The following is an 18,998-nucleotide window of genomic DNA, read 5'->3' as shown; positions in this document are numbered from 1 at the left end:
TATTCTGGAGCCAAACAGCTTTTTTGTTGTTGTTTAATACCAAACTTGCAGTGATAACTGAAAAAAAGAGACGGATTGGAGAGAGATTGTTGCACGTGAGTTATCTCACTTCTTGTGTCCTGACACAGGGACTTATTGGAGTCTCCTCTAGCTCTCTTCCTTCACCCATGTCCAATTTGAGGGGCCAGTACCAGTGACCTTTTAGTATGCTTGACTAAGAACCTTTACATTTCTGTGTTGAAGGCCTAACACAAAAATGTGAAGGTTTCAGATTTTTGATACATCCATGATATATTTAAGGACTTCAAAATGCATTACTATTACATATTCTAAGTTTACTTCACAATTACTCAATAAAGAAATATGTGAGCTCCTACTGTATGTTATTCAAATTATCACTTTTTTCACCTCTAATTTAAGTTGGTTATATGTTATCCTTCTTTTATCTTGAAAAACTAGAATTTACAGTAGTTCAAAGGGATAGAAATTCAGAAGAGCTAATGGTAAAATGTTTGTTTGCTGTTTGCTTGTGTTTTGTTTGATTTCTCCCTCCTCCTCCTCCTTCCCTCCCTCCCTCTCTTTCTTTCTCTTTCGTTTTCTTCTTGCATTGTATTTTGTATTGTATAGGAGACGGTTCCTTAATTTTGGAATAAGCCTAAGCAAATATCTTTCTGTGATGGCTTGGGAAATTTACTGGTGTTTTAACTCCTTTTAGCCATATAATTATTTAGAACTGGTGGAGTAGAAGTAGATTCATACTTAGTTTTAGCAATTCCCTGCCCCCCTTCTAAATTTTATTTCTAGCTTGATTTAAACCTTGATTATATGATAGGAAAACTTTTAGTTTGACAGAGCATTTTCCATCATTTAGGACAGGAATTGACAATATTTTTTCCTGCAAAGGACCAGATCGTAAATATTCGCCACTTTGTGGGCCATATAGTCTGTGTTGCAACTGCTTACCTCTGCTGTTAAGTTACAGAAGCAACTGTAGACAGCATATGAACAAATAGAAAAGACTGTATTGCCATCAAACTTTATCTATAAAGAGAGACCAGATTTAGTTTTCTAACCTCTGCTTTCAAGGAGAATTCTGGGGAGAACTCTTTGTATTTTCAGTTCTTGATGATAAAACACCAACTTGTCATTTAATATGATGGAAAATTGCAAAACTTCTTCCCTCTAAATTACTTAAGCTTTTAAAACAAAAACAAAAACCATAGAGTGAATGGAGTTATATATTTCTAGGAATTTTTTCATTTACAATAAAATGGTTTTTATTTAATACAATAAAATTTTTTCATGTACAATAAAATGTTCCATGTTTACAGAACAGATCAGAACCAAGACCATTTCTTAATAACAGGAATTATAAAGTAACCCAAAGAATTTGGGGAGGAAGATTTTCTTACTTGCATATGTTAGGGGAGTAAACATGCCAATGTTCTTCCTTTTTTGCTAATTACCTAAATTAAATTGCACAGACATTCTGTAAAAATCACGTAGTAAGCTTGCAAACACCTACTAGATTGCCTTAAACAGTCAATGGTGACTTTACTAAAGGGAGTGTTTTATTTTAAAGTGAGACTTTAACTTGTAACTCTCTTATGTTTTATCATCAGTTTAGTGAAGATATTAGAATGTTTGATTGTTCACTAAGCCCTGGAATTGATTGCAACTCCCAGTACTTGTTTATTTTTAGTATTTTAAAAATATGGATATTTCTTTAGCATAGGTTTCTGTTTTATAAATACATATGAAATTATTTTCAAAGTTTCTCCCCAAACACTATATATTCTTTTTTCTTTTTTTTTAATTTATTTATTTATGGCTGTGTTGGGTCTTTGTTTCTGTGCGAGGGCTTTCTGTAGTTGTGGCAAGCGGGGACCACTCTTCATCACTGTGCGCAGGCCTCTCACTGTCGCGGCCTCTCTTGCTGCAGAGCACAGGCTCCAGACGCGCAGGCTCAGTAGTTGTGGCTCACAGGCCCAGTTGCTCCGCGGCATGTGGGATCCTCCCAGACCAGGGCTCAAACCCGTATCCCCTGCATTAGCAGGCAGATTCTGAACCACTGCGCCACTAGGGAAGCCCAACACTATATGTTCTTAAATGTTCACTTTCTTTAGGCATTAACTGGCATGTCATCCTCTATATACTCTATGTTTAATTATAATTTTAATCACTGGATTGTTTTGAAATTGCATTATTGCTTCTATAGAAGGCCCCCACTATTTGTTTATGCTGATGTTTTAGTAAAGTAGATTTGACTTTTCAGTGTTTTTCCCCCCCTTGAATCATAACTTGGTGATTAATTCATTTTTGCTACAAAGTAATGAACTGCTTTGTTTTGAAGGTTTGTTATAGAGAAGCTGAATCATTTTATATCGTTTTCCTGTGTGATTTACTATAGCCCACATTTTGAATTAAGTTGAACATTTGTTATAGAATAATGTCAAAGAATGTGTTTAAGAATTGTTAGCTTTTAATTAAAGCTTGTTTTTTGCAATACTCATTCACACTTTGAGTATATGAGTATGTTTCAGATAGAGTGCAAAATCAAACAATAATATATTTTAAATTTCTATAAATGCATATGTTAAAAACAAACACAATAGCACTATTTAAAAGCTCATTTAAATGAGATTACCTAATTACCTGTATCTTTAGAGTTAGGTCTCTGATGATACAGGTAGTTTCACTGAGCTGGAGAATTACTATTTAAAAACTGATAAGGTTGATTTATAAATGAGCTTCTGCTTTGGGGTATGTGGTCCAAATTGTTTTCTTGAAACTTTCCTCCTGGTTAGCAGAAGGAAGAATAGAAGTTTGATTTATTTATGGGAAGAGATATAGTGAAAGAGAAATTTTTCAAATTGATGGGTAAAATGATGAGGCTTTGAACCCATTTCAACTTGTAAATTAATTACCAGGTCAGCTTATGGAACATGAGTTAGTGCAAAATAAGCATGATTGGTAATGGACAAAAGGTGTATAGGTGTGTCATGCAGACAAGTTATTAACAGAGACTCACAATCTGAATTAACTGAAATAAATGTCATAAATTGTTAACAGTGTCAAACGGCAAAATGTAATTTTCTATTTTTTTAATGACTAAAATTAACAGAATATAGCACTGATTTCTGCAGTTACCATTTTCCTCCCTGAACACTAGACTTGATTTGTGTTCTTATTAACTTTGTCCTATAAATGACCTTGCAAGGAGAATGAGTCTAGAGGCTAAGTGAAACAATGTCTATATTTTCTGAGGCTTCAGGCTAGGTTTTATTAATGTAATGTCTAAGATCTTTGAAGTTGTGACTTTACCAGGAAAATCATAATCTCCAAACCTTTATTCATAATGGGTATGACTTCCAGGGGGAACAGAATACCTGCTGTGCTAATTATTTCAATTATCAGCCACTACTAAAACACGTAATGGATTTTCTCTGCTTCCACAGGTAAAAAGCATGACATTACAGAACTTAACTCTGATGCTGTGAACTTGATCTCCCATGCAACACAGGAGCGATTACGAGGCCTTCTAGAAAAACTGACTACAATCGCTCAGCATCGAATGACAACTTACAAGGTAAAGGAAATCCTTAAAGAAGAACAAACTCTTCTGTCTCTTCTTTGTTGTGTTAAAGGTAGTTTTTTGATATGGATTCATATTCTAAGTATATTTTTTCAAGGAAATGGTCGAGACATATTTCATATTGGTAGAAAATAAAAGTCTCATTCCTAATTTGCCTTATTTAGATACGCTTACATGACAAATAAAATAGGGTTTCAAATGGTATCCAAAGCTTCTATGTCACTGTACATTGAAATTTGCATCTGTTCTGCCTGAGGCTTCTTCTCCTAAAGCTCTTGACTGGGAGGGAGGATATGTTAGAAGGGATAATGTATTGGATAGCTGTGTTTTCTTCAGTGATCCGTTCTCTGCTAGCACTCCTGTTCCTTTTAATAAGTTAAATGATTGCATTGAGTGCTAATATTGGTGCCACTCATTATTTATATTGACCACTTTTATAAAAAATTAAATGCAAGAATAGCCTATCTTATCCCTAGTAGTGTGAACCAAATCACTTGCCATCATCAAGATGAAAGCATTAGATTTATTTGCATTATGGTTTGGATGGAGAACAAATGTATTGGGTAATGAGGGTTGAAAAAGATAACCTTTTCCCCCTATATCAAGAAATGTTCATAGGTAGATTTTGTACAATGTGGTATATGGGTAACCTTATAAGGTTTTGAGTTTGCAAGAATGGTCATTGTCATGATGTCCTACACATAGGTTAAAAGCAATCTAGGGAAGATCAGCCACTCTACCACCGGTAAATTTCCTGGAGGAAATCATTCTGTTTTCTCTCCTTTCTGCTTCATTTAGAACTTTGGAAGAACTATTTATAGTTGCTGAGGTCCTCACTTGTATAAATCTTTGTGAGAATTTACTGGACTGACTTAAAAATATATGATCATCAGAAAAAGCTGTGAAAAAACCCCTACTATCAGTATTTATTTTTGTGTGCTTCTGGAATTTGTCCATTTCTTCTAGGTTATTTAATTTGTTGGCATACAGTTGTTCATAGTATTCTCTAATAATCCTTTTTATTTCTGTAAGGTCAGTGGTAATGATTCTACTTTCATTTCTCATTTTGTTTCCTGAAGATATAAGGTTGGTTACTGATTTAAGATCTACCCTTTTAATGTAGGCATTTATTTATTGCTATAAAATTCTCTCTGAGCACTGCTTTTGCTGCATTCTATACGTTTTGGTACATTGTGTTTTTGTTTTCATTCATCTCTTAGGTATTTTCTAATTTCCCTTGAGATCTCTTTATTTCATTGGTTATTTGAGAGTATGTTGTTTAATTTCCACATATTCGTGAAATTTCCAGTTTTCATTCTGTTGTTGATTTGTAGCTTCATTCCATTGTTGTCAGAGAATATTCTTAGCACAATTCAATCATTTTAAATTTATTGAGGCTTGTTTTGTGGCCTAACATATGGTCTGTCTTGGAGAATGTTCCATGTGCACTTGAGAAGAATGTGTATTCTGTTGTTGGGGAGGAGTGTTCATATATGTCTGTTAGATCTAGTTGGTTTATAGTGTTAGGTCCTCTATTTCCATATTGATATTCTGTATAGGTATTCAATCCAGTATTGAAAGTAGGGTATTGAAGACTTCAACTACTATTGTAAAACTATTTCTCTTTAGTTCTGTCAGTGTTTGCTTCATATATTGGGGGGCTCTGTTGTCTAGTGTGTATATCTTCTTGTTATATCTCCTTGGTGAATTCACTCTTTTGTCAGTATATAATGTCCTGTCTCTTTTAACAGTTTTTGACACAAAGTCTGTCTTGGCTGATATTAGTATAACCACCCCTGCTTTCTTTTGGTTATTATTTGCATGGAATATTTTTTTTCCATCCTTTGACTTGCAGCCTATTTGTGCTTTTATCTAAAGCCAATATCTTGTAGACAGCATACAGTTGGATTTTGCTTTTTATCCATTCTGTCAGTCTCTACCTTTTGATTGAGGAGTTTAATCCATTCACATTTAAAGTAATTACTGATTAAGGAAAAACTTAACTTCTGCTATTTCTGTTTTTGTGTGTGTCTTACGACTTTTTTTGGCATTCCTTTACTACTGCCTTCTTTTTTGTTTGATTTTTTTCATTGTTGTATATTGTTTTGATTCCCTTTGCACGTGTGTGTGTGTGTGTGTGTGTGTGTGTGTGTATTTTTTAGATATTTTCTTAGTGGTTACCTTGGGGATTACAATTAGCATCCTGAATTTGCAGTAACCTAATTTAAATTGATAACAATTTACCTTCACTTTTGGGATGTGGGGGGATTAGTCTTCCTTTTTGTCTTTTTACTGTAACGTTTTAAAGAGCCTTATAATTTTTCATATCTGGATTCTCCCCTTTTCCTGCCTCAAACACCCTGTTGTTTCAGATATACATGAGTGCACTTTCATTTACAGTAGGCAGTTTCTATACAAAATGTAGCATGTGCATTTAGTATGGAATAGAATTTTTCCAAGTAATGTTTACTATCCAGAATGCCATCCAAAGCTCTATTATGTATAGCCTTCAGGTGGAGTAGTTCTTCTAGTGTATATCAATAACACATATTCCAAGGATTTAGTTGCCCCAGGCAAAATGGATAGTATCTACCCCACTTAGAAACTCAGTAACATAGCTTAAAGCTAACACCTTCTTAACCTTCTGTCTTGACACTGCCTATCCTGATTGATTTTCCCCTGTCCGCCTTTCCCCACACTCATTCCTTAATACAGCTAATGCCACTGTGTGAATTTGCACATATAGAAAAGCAGCTACACGATCATCCTTCTTTAAACAGAAATAATAATCATTTAATTATATTTGGATCTAGTGCAAAATTATATACTTATTTTGTAGACTTTGATTGTAATAATCTTTGTGTCACAGATTGAGCCCTGTCCTTACATTTCAGTTCATCCCTGATAGGATTTATTTTTATCTGTACAGTATGGGAAATTTTACTCCATGAATTTCACAAAAGTGAGCTACTTTTATTAAAAGCAAAATCCCACCATCTCTTTCCATTTGAAATCCCTCTACTTTTGATAATCTTTCACCTGGTTAGACATAATTCTCTAATTAATCATAGTCCATAAACTGAGATTTAAGTAAACAAATAGAAAGTGACACATGTGATACAAAGCTTTTGATCTTGCTGCCAGGTTTTTTCCCACTGAAGATATGTTAGAGTCTTCTACGTGCCAGTGGCTGTGGAGAAACTTCATGTTTTCCAGTTGAAAGGGGCTGTACTTTCTTTAGATGCGATTCACTTGATGATGTTATTGTTTGGTCTGAGTCCTTATATTTTCACTGCTAAACCACCTGACTCTGTGGTGCAAGAAGACTTCAGTTAGACCAGCTGGGTAGATAGGAAGCATCATGATAAGATTGGGGTACTGTTGTTTAAATAAAGTTGGAGACTCAGTAGAAGTAGGGAATACACTCAGTTGTTTAGGACTGGAAGAGTAAAGGAAGGATGCATTAAGCAAGAGGCAGTTGTACTGAGTTGGAAGAGAGAGAAGGAATCTTAGCATGGAAATGAGATTGGGTTCAAATTTAGAAAGTCTGTGTGCCTTTTTAATTTAGCATTTGCTGTCCTTTTAAATTAAATCCTGTCAGTAAATTATCTCCAGGGTATATGAACACAAAAATGGTAAAAATGAAGTATTTAAGAAACCACTGGTTATTATGTTTATGCCTGTATGGTTGGCTTATAATGTATTCCATATTCTATCTTGTATTATTTAACTTTAAAAACATTTGAGAATTCTTTTTGTGTTAAACACAAAGTAAAATAAGTAGCACTAATACATCCTTGTTCATTATTCTATGTAATACTCTTTGGATCTAGTTAAATACCAACAATAAAAATTTAATTTAAAAAGAATCTTGGGCATATGAAATCTCTCAGTCCCAGTTAATTGAATCAACCATAAGCATGGGATAAAACAAAGATGGGAATGGTGCTGTACCCAGATTTCCAAGCCACGCACTGACCGTTGGACTAAACGTTTAAAAACATTCAGTTTTCCTATTTTATAGTCTCCCTCCTATAGCTTGGATGTCTGAATTACTGAAATGAGTAGATGGCAGGAAGTCACCCCACCCCCAACAAGCATACATGTATTAAAGGAGGAGAGATAGGTGGTCATATCAGATAAAATTACAAAATATTTAGATTGTAAAGCACTGTTTTACACTGTAGAATATCAGAATAAATGAAACAGTATAAATTTTATCATTTTATGGAACATTGAAGATGAATAATTATATTTCTCTGTTATGACTCTCATTTATACATTGTATACTTAATTTCTTTGACTATAGTTTCTGCCCAAGTCCATAACTTAAGGAAATTCTTACAACAGGGTTTAGGATTTTAATGTTTGCCATTTTGTCTTATGTCGTATTTTGGTAGAAGTTGCCTTCACTTGGCATGGTTAGACCAATTCAACAATAGAAACAAGGGTGATAACTTTCATCTTAGGTATATTTTTCAGTGAGATGATTGTTTCTTATTTTTTGTCTTTCACAGCCCTACGATTTAATTAATCATTAAGGTCTGCTGAGATGGACGATAGTTTAAATAAAAAGATTTAGATTATAGGTAAAGGGTGCACTGTCTTGCTTTCTACTTCCAGTTATTAGGATCTGCTTGGCTTAATTCCTTTTTCCTCCCCTCTGGATGAAGCTTACTAGGAAAGCTCTTTGAAATTTCAATGCTTAATCACCTCTCAAATTTTAAGGATGATTAAAGTTCTTATTTTTTTGTTGTTTGCTTAACAGAAATAAACATAATACCTCCTGTAAATTTAGTTCCCTATGTTTGTGTTACTGTCTTTAGCTGATTTATAACAAGACTTAATGTAGAATGTGTTGCCTAGGATCATCATAAAACTTTTTTTTTCCCCAGGCAAGTGAAAATTACATCCTGTCTAATGACACCAGATCACAGCTCAAATTTCTTGAAAAGCTAGATCAACTGGAGAAGCATAGAAAGGATGTAGAAGAAAGAGAAATGTTACTTAAAGCAGCCAAGGTAAGGTCCTATGTGATTTATGAGTGAACATGGCCTGGCAAGGAGGTCAGAATTGGCTTTATCATTTGTTGACTATCTTGGTTTTGTTAGGCCTTTAGATTTCTTAAAATGAAATTACTAATAAATTCTCTCACAGCCACAGGATGGTGTCGTACAGTGGCTTTCAGTTAATTTACTTTAATGAGACATAATCTTTTGTCTCCTCATTCTCAATTCCTGTGTGCCTAGCATCATACCACTTCCCCCTCCCCAAGTAAAAATGTTTTAAAATTTTTCAAGGTCTTTTCAGGGATATGATTTAATATGTGCCAAGTTGAAGTTGAGAGAGGAAAATTTGGAAAGTGGACATGAATGTTATAGGTAAAAATTAGGAATAATTAGGATTATATGAAACAAAATAGAAGATGAGCAGGAATGGGTTAGAGAGATACTAAAAGAGAGAACAGGTAAGGCTATTATTGATTTTCTTTCTTCCTCCTTTAAGCATTTTCCTGGACCATTAGTGCCAGATGGAGTGAGAGCTAGTTCCATTATAGTTTGCGTTTTGTTGCTGCACATTTCTTTGGAGGCCTTGGGGAGCAGTCTTAAGGGTTGGATACTAGTGTTATTTTTTGTTTTAAACGCTTCAGTTTTGATTTCCAATGTTACTGGAATCCTCCCCTTTTAGAATATTTGTTCCTAGTCACATACTAATCACTTTTTAAAAAATTCATTTATTTTGAAATGATTTCATACTTACAGAAAAGTTGCCAGAACTATACATCTCCTTTTCAGTTGGGGTTCCCCATTTTTAACATTTTACTGCATTTCCTCCATCTCCATCATTTCTGTACACAGGTGCACACTCCCGTTATCATTATTCTCTTTCTTTTGTTCTTTCTTCTTTGAATTCAGAGGTTTCTCGTACATTCACAAAGTTGTGGAACTGTTGTCTCTAATTAGTCTTTCTCTGAACCTTTTGAAAGCAAGCTTCAGACATGATGTCTCATCACTCCTAAACATTCTGGCATGTATTTGCGAAAGCAAGGCCATTCTCCTGTATAAGCTTCCAAGTCAGGACGTGAATAACATGACACTACCATCTAATCCACAGACCCTATTCAGATTTAACCAGCTATCTCAAGCCTCTTTTTCCTTCATGGTCCATTTTCCCATTCAGGAATGTGTGTCTATTCAGTTGTCATCAGATTCCTTCAGTCAGATTTTCTCACTCTTTTTCTTTCATGTCTTTGACAAGTTTCAGGAGTACAAGAGTACAAGCCTTACCTTCTGTAGGGTGACTCTCAACCTGGGTTCATCTTATGTTTCCTTACAACTTGACTTGGGTCATGCATTCTTGGTGGGAATGCATAGAAATGATGCTTCATTCTTCTCAGCTGATTCTATCAAAAGGCAACCTTGATCAGTTCTCTCCATTTTAAAGTTTCCCTTTCCGCCTTTGTAATCAGTTAGTTTTCTGTAGGAAGGTATTATAGCATTATACTAATATCCCATACCTCATCAAACTCCACAGAGCAACTTTAGCATCCATAGATGATACCTGTGAATCAGATACCTCTGTGATGGCTGCCCGATGGTGATTCTTCATTCTCATCATCTCGTCTATGTTTATTAGTACTCTACTTTGTGGAAGAGCTTTCCTCTCTCTGATTCATTCATTCATACATTCATGCATTCATTTATATCAACATGTGCTCGTGGATTTCTGTTTGATGCAACAGGTTGTAACCCATTACTATCATTATTTATTTTGTTGCTCAAATTGCTCCTGAGTGGGAGACCCTTCCAGCTGGCACTTCTGTCCTTTAATCATGTTTCCATCATTCACTGAGCATCTCCTTACTTTCAGGCACAAGATACTCCAGGCCCAGCTTTTACTCATCCTTTCCCAGCCCTGGAATCAGTCAGTTCATCAAGGAACCATATACTTTTTAGTTGAGGATGATATCCAGAAATCAAGATTAGAGCCTACAGTGTGCTCATTGCTAAGAGAGTATCATTACATGTAGAGCCTGTCAAATGGACAGATCTAGGAAACATGTATGGTATGTGATATGTACACATATCTATGTAAACACACAAACATAGATCTATAACTATTTTACTGTGTGTGTACATTATAAAACTATAAATTTATATGAATATCTCCATGATATCTTAGGGTTCTTCCTAGCTTTAACCTTTCCATGTTTATAAGTACTTACTCTGAAGTCAGAAACCTGACTCTCATTATCCTCGATATATTTGATCAATGTAACTAATCTCCCAAGCAACCATGCTGACTGACTCTTCTGTCTGCTGCCACTGTTACCCCTGCCCTCATTTCATTGCCCATGTAACTGGCCGCCGTGCCCACTGGCCCATGCCTTGGTGGGTCTTCCCCAGCCCTGCATCACCCTGCATTCTTGACCTCCACAACCTTGTGCACCACAACCTTGTCACTGTGCAGCTTCTCACTGTCCCACGGTCTCAGTCCCCATTCTGACCCCTCTTGCACTGGGAAAGGCTGCTGGGACAGGAAGATGCTCTTTCTCGAGCCCTTGAGTATTATAAGCAAGCACACAGCCAATGTAACGAGGTGGTTTATTGGTATTTTATTCCCAATTACTCTGCTGTAAACAAGGTTATAAACCTTTAAATACTTGTTTAGTTATTATCCGGTGTAGTATATTATAGTTGCTCTCACTTTCTCGTAGTTTTACCTTCTACTCTTACAGATTTTCTAACTCAGTAAATGACATCATTATTCACCCAGATGTTCAAGCCAAAAAAACCTAGGAGTCATCTTTAACTCCTTTTCCTCTTTTCTCTCCCTACATCCAGTTCACTTTCCTATTCAGTTCCCAAAATGTATCCACCTTCTCTTCATCACTGTTGTCATCACTCAGATGATCTGAGTCATGTTTCCCTTGGACCTTTATAATGTCTTCTAACTAATGTCCTTTTCCTTCTACAATCCATTTTTCATACTGTTGTCAGGATAGTGTTTTCGTAACAAATCATATGTGTCTCTGTTGCTTAAAATCCTTCAGTGACTTCCTCTTGCCTTAAAATAAAATCCAAACTTACTACCAAATTTTTAAACGCACCCACCTCTCTCTCTGAACTTTCCTCATGTCCCTCCCTTCTTCACTCATTCTGCTCCAGTCACAGTGACCTTTCTTTGTGCTCCAAGTTTGTATCCTAGGCTACTAATGAAGCATCTAAAACTGAACACTGAGTTCCCTTTCCCCAAATCTGCGCTGGTCTTTACCTCCTCGGGAAGTTGGAATTTTCTATCCTTCCAGTTACTTAGGCCACAATCCTAGGCATCATTCTTGATTCCTCTCTTTACTTCACACCCTATATCCAATCCATCAATAAATCTGGTTGGCTCTACCCCCAACATGTATTTCAATCTAGTTATTTATCATCGTATTCTATGATGCTGGTTCAAGTTGCCCTCATCTTTTTCTCAGTCTTGTATTTACAGCAGTTGTTTTAGAACAGCTTCCTAATTGCTCTGTGTGCCTGTGCCTCCAGTCTTGGATCCATACAGTGCATCGTCTACGGCAGCCAGAGTGACCTTTCGAAAGTGTCCTGCCAGTGGCATCTCACACCTTGCTCCAAACCCTCCAGTGGCTTTTTCTTACAACTAGAATCAAAGCCCAACTCCTCATCATGACCTACAAGGCAGCACATTGTCTCCAGCCTTATCTCTCAACTTTTCTTTATGCTCCAACCACACCAGCCTTCTTTCTTTCCTCAAGTATGCCAACCATATTCCCATTTTTTGGCTTCTGCAGTGACTGCACCTTCTGCTTAAGAGTGTTCTTCCCCCAGATCTTTATATGGCTGCCTCCTCGTCATTCAGATCTCTACTCAGTTGTCACTCCTCAGAGATGTCTTCCATCCCGTTCTGGCTACAGAAGTACACCCCTCTTTCTATCACATTATCCTATTTTATTTTATTTATAGTACTTATCACTATCAGTCATTGTTTTTTATTTTTCCCCATCATAAATGTTTTACATTTCACAACTGTGTTTAATTTCTATAAAATTATTTTATTTTTCTCTTCTTAAAATGTAAGTTACTCGAAGGCAGAGACTTTGTCTTGTTACCTCATTTCTATATCTCCAAGGCCTAGAACAAAGGCACACAGAGTAGAATATATACTATGGATAGTCAATAAATATTGGTTGACTGACAAAGACTTGATACCCAAATGTGCCCATTTTATACTGTGGCAAAAATTATATACACACACATATACATACACACATACATATACACCAGTATTTTTATGTGAATACACATATACTCATTCTCTCCTAACATAAGTAGAATAACAAGGGAGTTTTCTTAGTTTGGGCTAGAGTGAAGTTGTTTTATTAGATTGGAGACAAAATTAAGAAAAAATGTATTAGCTTTCGGTAGAATCTTATGTAGGTATTTAATTAAGGTGTTTAAAATTAGAAGGCACTCAGATATAAACAGTTTCTTCCTTGTGTTTTCCTTTAACAGAAGTACTGATAAATCAGTAAAAACATTATCAGTTAAACTAAGTAAATAGGAAAGTACTTTTTGCTTTTATTTTGTTAGCTATCTTTAGTTAGCTGCTATTGAATGTTATGGAATATTCAGATTTATAAGGAGTTAGGTAACTTTATTAGAATAAGAAGAATACACCTATCCGCAGCATATTTTTCAGTGGACAAATGTCTGTAGTGTCAGAAATATAGTTCTTTCCTTACCTTTGGTTCCATCAGAGCATTACATGTAGAATGTAGCTCTTTTCTTATAGCAGTCCTGTAAGATTATTCATTTTTTGAATGTTAAACTGAATCAGTATGGAAAGTGACATTCAATAAATATTTATTGAACATCTTCTTGGGCACAGCATTCTGTTAAGTGCTATAGAGGACCCAAAGATGATAAGATACTCTAATGAAAACATTGGGATGTATTTCTTAATTTTAAAAAATTACACTTTTGAAGAGAGAGAAATTTGGTTCAAAGTTCATCACGTTCTTGTTTCTAATAGTCCTTGAAATACCATATTTTTTACCAAAATGGCTTCACCTAAGGATTAGCCAATGTTGATTGTTTTCATTCATTTGAGCCAACAGTTATCCTTTTCTTTTCCTTCATCTCTACCATCCATTTTTCAGTTTTTAGTGTTCCAACAAGACCAACGTCATGCCTCAACTGGACCTGACTGACATTGTTAGCATCATTTTCTCTATAAGCTTCCTCCGGGCTAGAACTGCAGCAGCCAGCCCAGATGATGGGGGGGGGGGGGGAGGGAGAGCACGAGACTGGATTGAGGCATTTTCCCCTGGAGCTAAGGTTTTCAATCACAAGAGAAAATTGTCATTTATTAAATATTTAACGGCAACTATGGTGTTTAGATGCTAGTAATTTCTATTAAAATTTTCTTTTCCTTTGATAGAGTCGTTCCAATAAAGAAGATCCAGAACAGCTGAGATTAAAGCAGAAAGCCAAAGAGGTAGGACTTTCAAGTTACCATGCTTGTCTTTGTGTTTGAGGGAAGGTTGGCAGCTCTCTCCTGGCAATTAGGTCAGGGTTTATTTTGCTGTTGCATACCATTTGCCGAAGCCTTGGGGAAGGACAGGAACTGCTGAAGGCAAGGGCAGTACTTCAAATGAGGTCAATGAGTTATGTGCTCTCTTTTTAAAATTTATTTTCAAGGCTTAGGCCTGTCTAGAAATGGCTCTTTGTAAACTACAGCAGCACACTTGGAGGAATATAATGTGGGATTAAAAAAAAAGAAAGAAAAGAAACTTCTGAGATTTAGCATCTGGGACTGTACAATAGGCTACATTTTTCCAGGGTAATTGTTCGTTTTGTAAATCTGATACTGCTTATAATTCTTTGGCTGGGAGGTGGTACTGGGATTTAGTTTTAAATGGAAAACGCCTCTGGCTTTTAATTTTCTGGGCCCAGCAGTTTTCTGTTCTGGAATGGAGCCCTTGTTTCACACAGTTCATGTTTAGCTGCGGGGGTTTTAGTTTATAGCTTAGACTGGTTAAGCTTTTACTCCCAGAGGCCTCTGCATAGCAACTGTAGAAATCAACAAATAAGTTCATTTATGTCTGCAGCCTCCTCTCAGTAGCTGACTTTTTACATTTCCCAATATCCATTTCCTGACTTTTCTAGCCCCAGAGAAAAAAGCTCCACTAATTGGAGCTTATTTTAATTGAGCCTTAATATTGGATCTCACTGGAGTTGCCCCCAGAGCTGCTGAGAACAGAAGGAAATGAAAGTACCTAAGGTTGAAGACATGGTGTATGTATGGGTGTGTGTGTGAAATTTTTCACTTGACCTACAGATTCTTTTCCCTGCTGAATAAATCATCAAGCCTGTTCACATTTCTGATTAAGGATCTGACAGCAGACGATAATAAAGACAATTGAGGTGTGAGACGTGTGATATGGAGCTGAAGAAATTGGTTTCTATAGTTACTTGACTGATTTCATGCAATTTTTAAGGATCTTTGTGCTAAATAAGAGTGATTTCCTGAGCAACCTTTTTCCTTAACTGTGCCTCTTGAACTATGAAATTTGTTGTTGCTTAACATTGCTGCACTCGGCTTCTAGGTGCCAGCAGCAGCAGGTTATTTATGAATGTTTTAAAGGCCCTTATTGTTTGGATTAATGTAGGAGCTGAGGCAAAGCAAATGGAAATCTAGTAAGATTCTTACAATCAATGTGATGTGTTTTCACTAAAATAGAAAAGGAAGAAAACATGAACTCTGGATGGAGGGGTTTCTGGATTGAGGTGAAGAGAACTGGGAAAGGAGAATATTAAAAAGGATTTGAAACCGAACCAATTTTTTTCAACAACAAAAAATTTCTGTTACTCATTTCCAGAAAATTTATCTAAAAATTTTATCTAAAAAATTTAACATGAGAACTGTACCTATAATCTTACAGCAAGCCTGGCTTGATGATAGATTGATTGGTTGCTTTGAATCATGAGTGTCCCTCTTTGTTTTCATTTAGGACTGATAGATGCTTATCTTACTTCTAATCCCACCTACTTTTTGGAAAATAAATATCAGAAAACTTACCGCTTTATCCTTAAAGGTCTTATCCTGTCTGTTTTTCTTTCATATACCTTCACAAACATCTGGATCATAGATTAATTTTTCCTTCAGGTTTGTATGGAATGCTTTTGTTTGTTTTTCTTTTAATTGTGTTTTTTATTCCCTGAAGGATGAATAGGTGGACAGCATTTTTTGAAGAAAATTCTAAGAGCAAATGTGAAAAGAAAAAAAAAAAAACCTCTCAATGAGAGCAGGTGTGCTGTAGCAAACCTGTTTTTTTTTCCCCACTGTTTTTGCACCTCCATTTATTTATTTTTCCTAGCAAGATTAAAAAAACTGTATATTTTCCTTCCAAAATATTTCAAAAGTTTTCTGGTTGCTTCCTATTCTAAATCATCTTTGATTTAAAAAAGAGTCAAATACATTGGCCCAGTTCCAAGAACAGAGCCACTCTGTATTAGTTGCAAATGTTGGATGAAAGTAAAATATTGTCATTTTTGTCATCCCCATGCCCCCTAGAGTTCTTAATAACTTTAATATTCTTAGGGGCTCTAATTTAGAATCAAACACACCATATTTTGTTTGGTTGCAAAATCATTGACCCTATCTTTATATAGAGTTGAATTGTTGTCTTATATGGTAATTTGTAAGGTTATCATTTGGGATATAGTAATTGTTATCACACTGCTATAAACTATAAAGCTTTGGTTTGTGATTTTTTGGTATTTGGCTGTTTAGGAAATTTTCTTTGTCCGATTGTGAAAATTAGTACAGATTCCTTACTGTTGCTCAATATAAAACTGCTTTGCTTTCCTTTTTCTGGTAACTACCTACCTACCAAGCTAGGTGTAGGAAACAGATTAATGACAGTATCTTACAAATATAGAACTCCAAAGAACTGTTTAGAGAAGTTGTAGGCTTTATTGATCCTGAGGAATGTTTCAGCAGTGATGTTTGTCATATAAATATTAAATCACAACTTGAATCCCCTTCATACGTAGTCTTATAATCCATGGTTGCTTTCAACTGTTAAGAACTAGAGTTTTGGGGGGTTTTGGGGGTTTTTTTTTTTGCAGTATGCGGGCCTCTCACTGTTGTGGCCTCTCCCTTTGCGGAGCACAGGCTCCGGACGCGCAGGCTTAGCGGCCATGGCTCACGGGCCCAGCCACTCTGTGGCATGTAGGATCTTCCTGGACCGGGGCACGAACCCGTGTCCCCTGAGTCAGCAGGCGGACTCTGAACCACTGCGCCACCAGGGAAGCCCAGGACTAGAGTTTTGATCTTGGTCATTTCTCCCATGGGTTTTCTTCTCTCGAATACAGATTTAGAGTCTATGCATTTCTTCTTTGCATTCTGGTGTAAAGCCAAACTGTTAAATTGAGCAGGTTTTTATAAAGATGTCTAATTTCTTTTCATCCTTCCTATTGACTTCTTCCAATTTTGTCATTCTCACTTGGCACTTAAGAAAGTAGGCTGCCTTTGGGTTTGCCTCCAGCCTAGTCTGAATCCGTTGAAGCAGCTCCTGCTGCATACTATTCTTATTGATCTGACAGGTTATCCATCTATTTGAAAACATTGTTGTCTGGCTAAAATGTCTGTGGATATCAAACATTTTAGTTCCAACTTTGGGGCCATCTTTTTCCTGTTTTCTATCTTTGCCTTTAAAAAAAGTCATAAGGGCTTCCCTGGTGGCGCAGGGGTTGAAAGTCCGCCTGCCGATGCAGGGGACACGGGTTCATGCCCCGGTCCGGGAAGATCCCACATGCCGCGGAGCGGCTGGGCCCGTGAGCCGTGGCCGCTGAGCCTGCGCGTCCGGAGCCTGTGCTCCGCAACGGGAGAGGCCACAACAGTGAGAGGCCCGCGTACAGAAAAAAAAAAAAAAGTCATAAGTGTTCTCGCTCTCTGTATTGTAAGTTTATATTTTAAATATGGACACTTTTAAATTGTGATGGCTTTTTTCCCCTAGATACTTTTACTGAAATGTAAGTACTGACATTCTTCCATTTCACCATCAATGTGTGAAAGGTTTTAAATAGATTACTAATTGCCAAATTCTGACTTCAAACAAGCAGGCACGTTTTTGTTTAATGCATCTGCAGACTTGTCTGAAATGTGTGCTGTGTGTCCTAGATTACCATCTAGCCTTCAGTGTTTTCCTTTCTTACCACATCATCCAGAGTTCTGCAGAGCAAACCATCTGACCTTGGAGTTCAGACATCCTGATTCCTTAAACATTTGTTATATATATCGTGACCCTTATTTCCTTTGAATATCTTCTTTCTCCTTTGGGAAATGTGAGTTTAGTCCATCTGTGCAGAGTGAGACAAAGAATTCACTTACTTTCTTTTTAACAATTCCTAGCATCCCCACTTTCATTTTTTATCAGACATTAGAAGAAAGAAAAAGGAATGCATGACATGTACCTGCTGGCACATTAGTTTCACAGTGCATCCTGTAGAAACTGGGCAAAAATAAGTATTAAATAATTAAAATGCATAACAGATTAGAAAACTTGTACCCTGAAGGACTTTGGATTTTTGTTTATAGAAAATATAGGATATAAAAACTATAAGTAATACAATTCTCCATGAAGCATTATTGTACAATAAATAAAATACTGACTCATAAGGCTCATTACTGATTAGAAGATATATCATTTAGGTACAAAAAGGGCAAGGGATTTTTTTTAATGAAATTTTAAAAGATATGGAGTCAGTGAAATATGATAGTTAAGGCTAACTATTAAATTTATAGCAACTTGTATTTAAACTTTATACTAGTTCTGCATGAGCCAAAACTCATGGAACACTGAACAGGGAAAATTGAAGTTTGTCATTAAAAGTGCAATCAAATTAATGTAGTATGGAGAAGATGTTCTTAAAATGGCAAGTTATAAAGAGCTTGTATACATAGCAGAGAAACAGAAATGCAATGTTTTCAAAGCATTGATAGTCTAATAAGATAGTAGTTCTCAAACTTCGATATGCATAAGAATTATCTGGAGGGCTTGTTAAAACACAGGTTGCTGGGTACCACCCCAGGAATCTATGACACAGTAGGCCTGGGTGAAGTCTGAGAATTTGCATTTCCAACAAAATTTTTGGTGATTTTTCTATTGCTGTCACTGTTCTGGAGATCACACTTAGAATCTAGGAGGGGAAAGAAGGGGGCCTTTAAAATCTATCACTTTTGTTTTCCCATTGACTAAATGGTCATAGAAAGTTAAATAAAATACTGTGATTTGGGAATCTGAGAATTGGCATCTTGAACTGGCATAGTTCAGATACCATCCAATTACCATTCACTAGGCTCTCTCTTTGGAAGCAGGAAA

At 36.2% G+C, this 18,998-nt stretch overlaps 1 protein-coding gene across 3 annotated transcripts in view; it reads left to right on the top strand.

The window, feature by feature from the left end:
- The window catches only part of TAF4B (TATA-box binding protein associated factor 4b), a 129,982-nt gene that overhangs the window by 50,840 nt on the left and 60,144 nt on the right, over positions 1-18,998 (top strand). For all 3 annotated transcript variants that reach the window (XM_049697674.1, XM_049697673.1, XM_004273733.3), the window contains 3 exons: positions 3,459-3,589; positions 8,491-8,616; positions 14,051-14,107. In XM_049697674.1, the coding sequence (XP_049553631.1) occupies positions 3,459-3,589; positions 8,491-8,616; positions 14,051-14,107 (314 nt within the window). The remainder of the gene's footprint in view (positions 1-3,458; positions 3,590-8,490; positions 8,617-14,050; positions 14,108-18,998) is intronic.

Source organism: Orcinus orca, chromosome 15 (genome assembly GCF_937001465.1).
Source record: "Orcinus orca chromosome 15, mOrcOrc1.1, whole genome shotgun sequence".
In the NCBI taxonomy this organism is placed as follows: domain Eukaryota; kingdom Metazoa; phylum Chordata; class Mammalia; order Artiodactyla; family Delphinidae; genus Orcinus; species Orcinus orca.
Note: the sequence above shows the minus strand (reverse complement) of the source record. Positions and strands in the feature narration are given on the sequence as shown.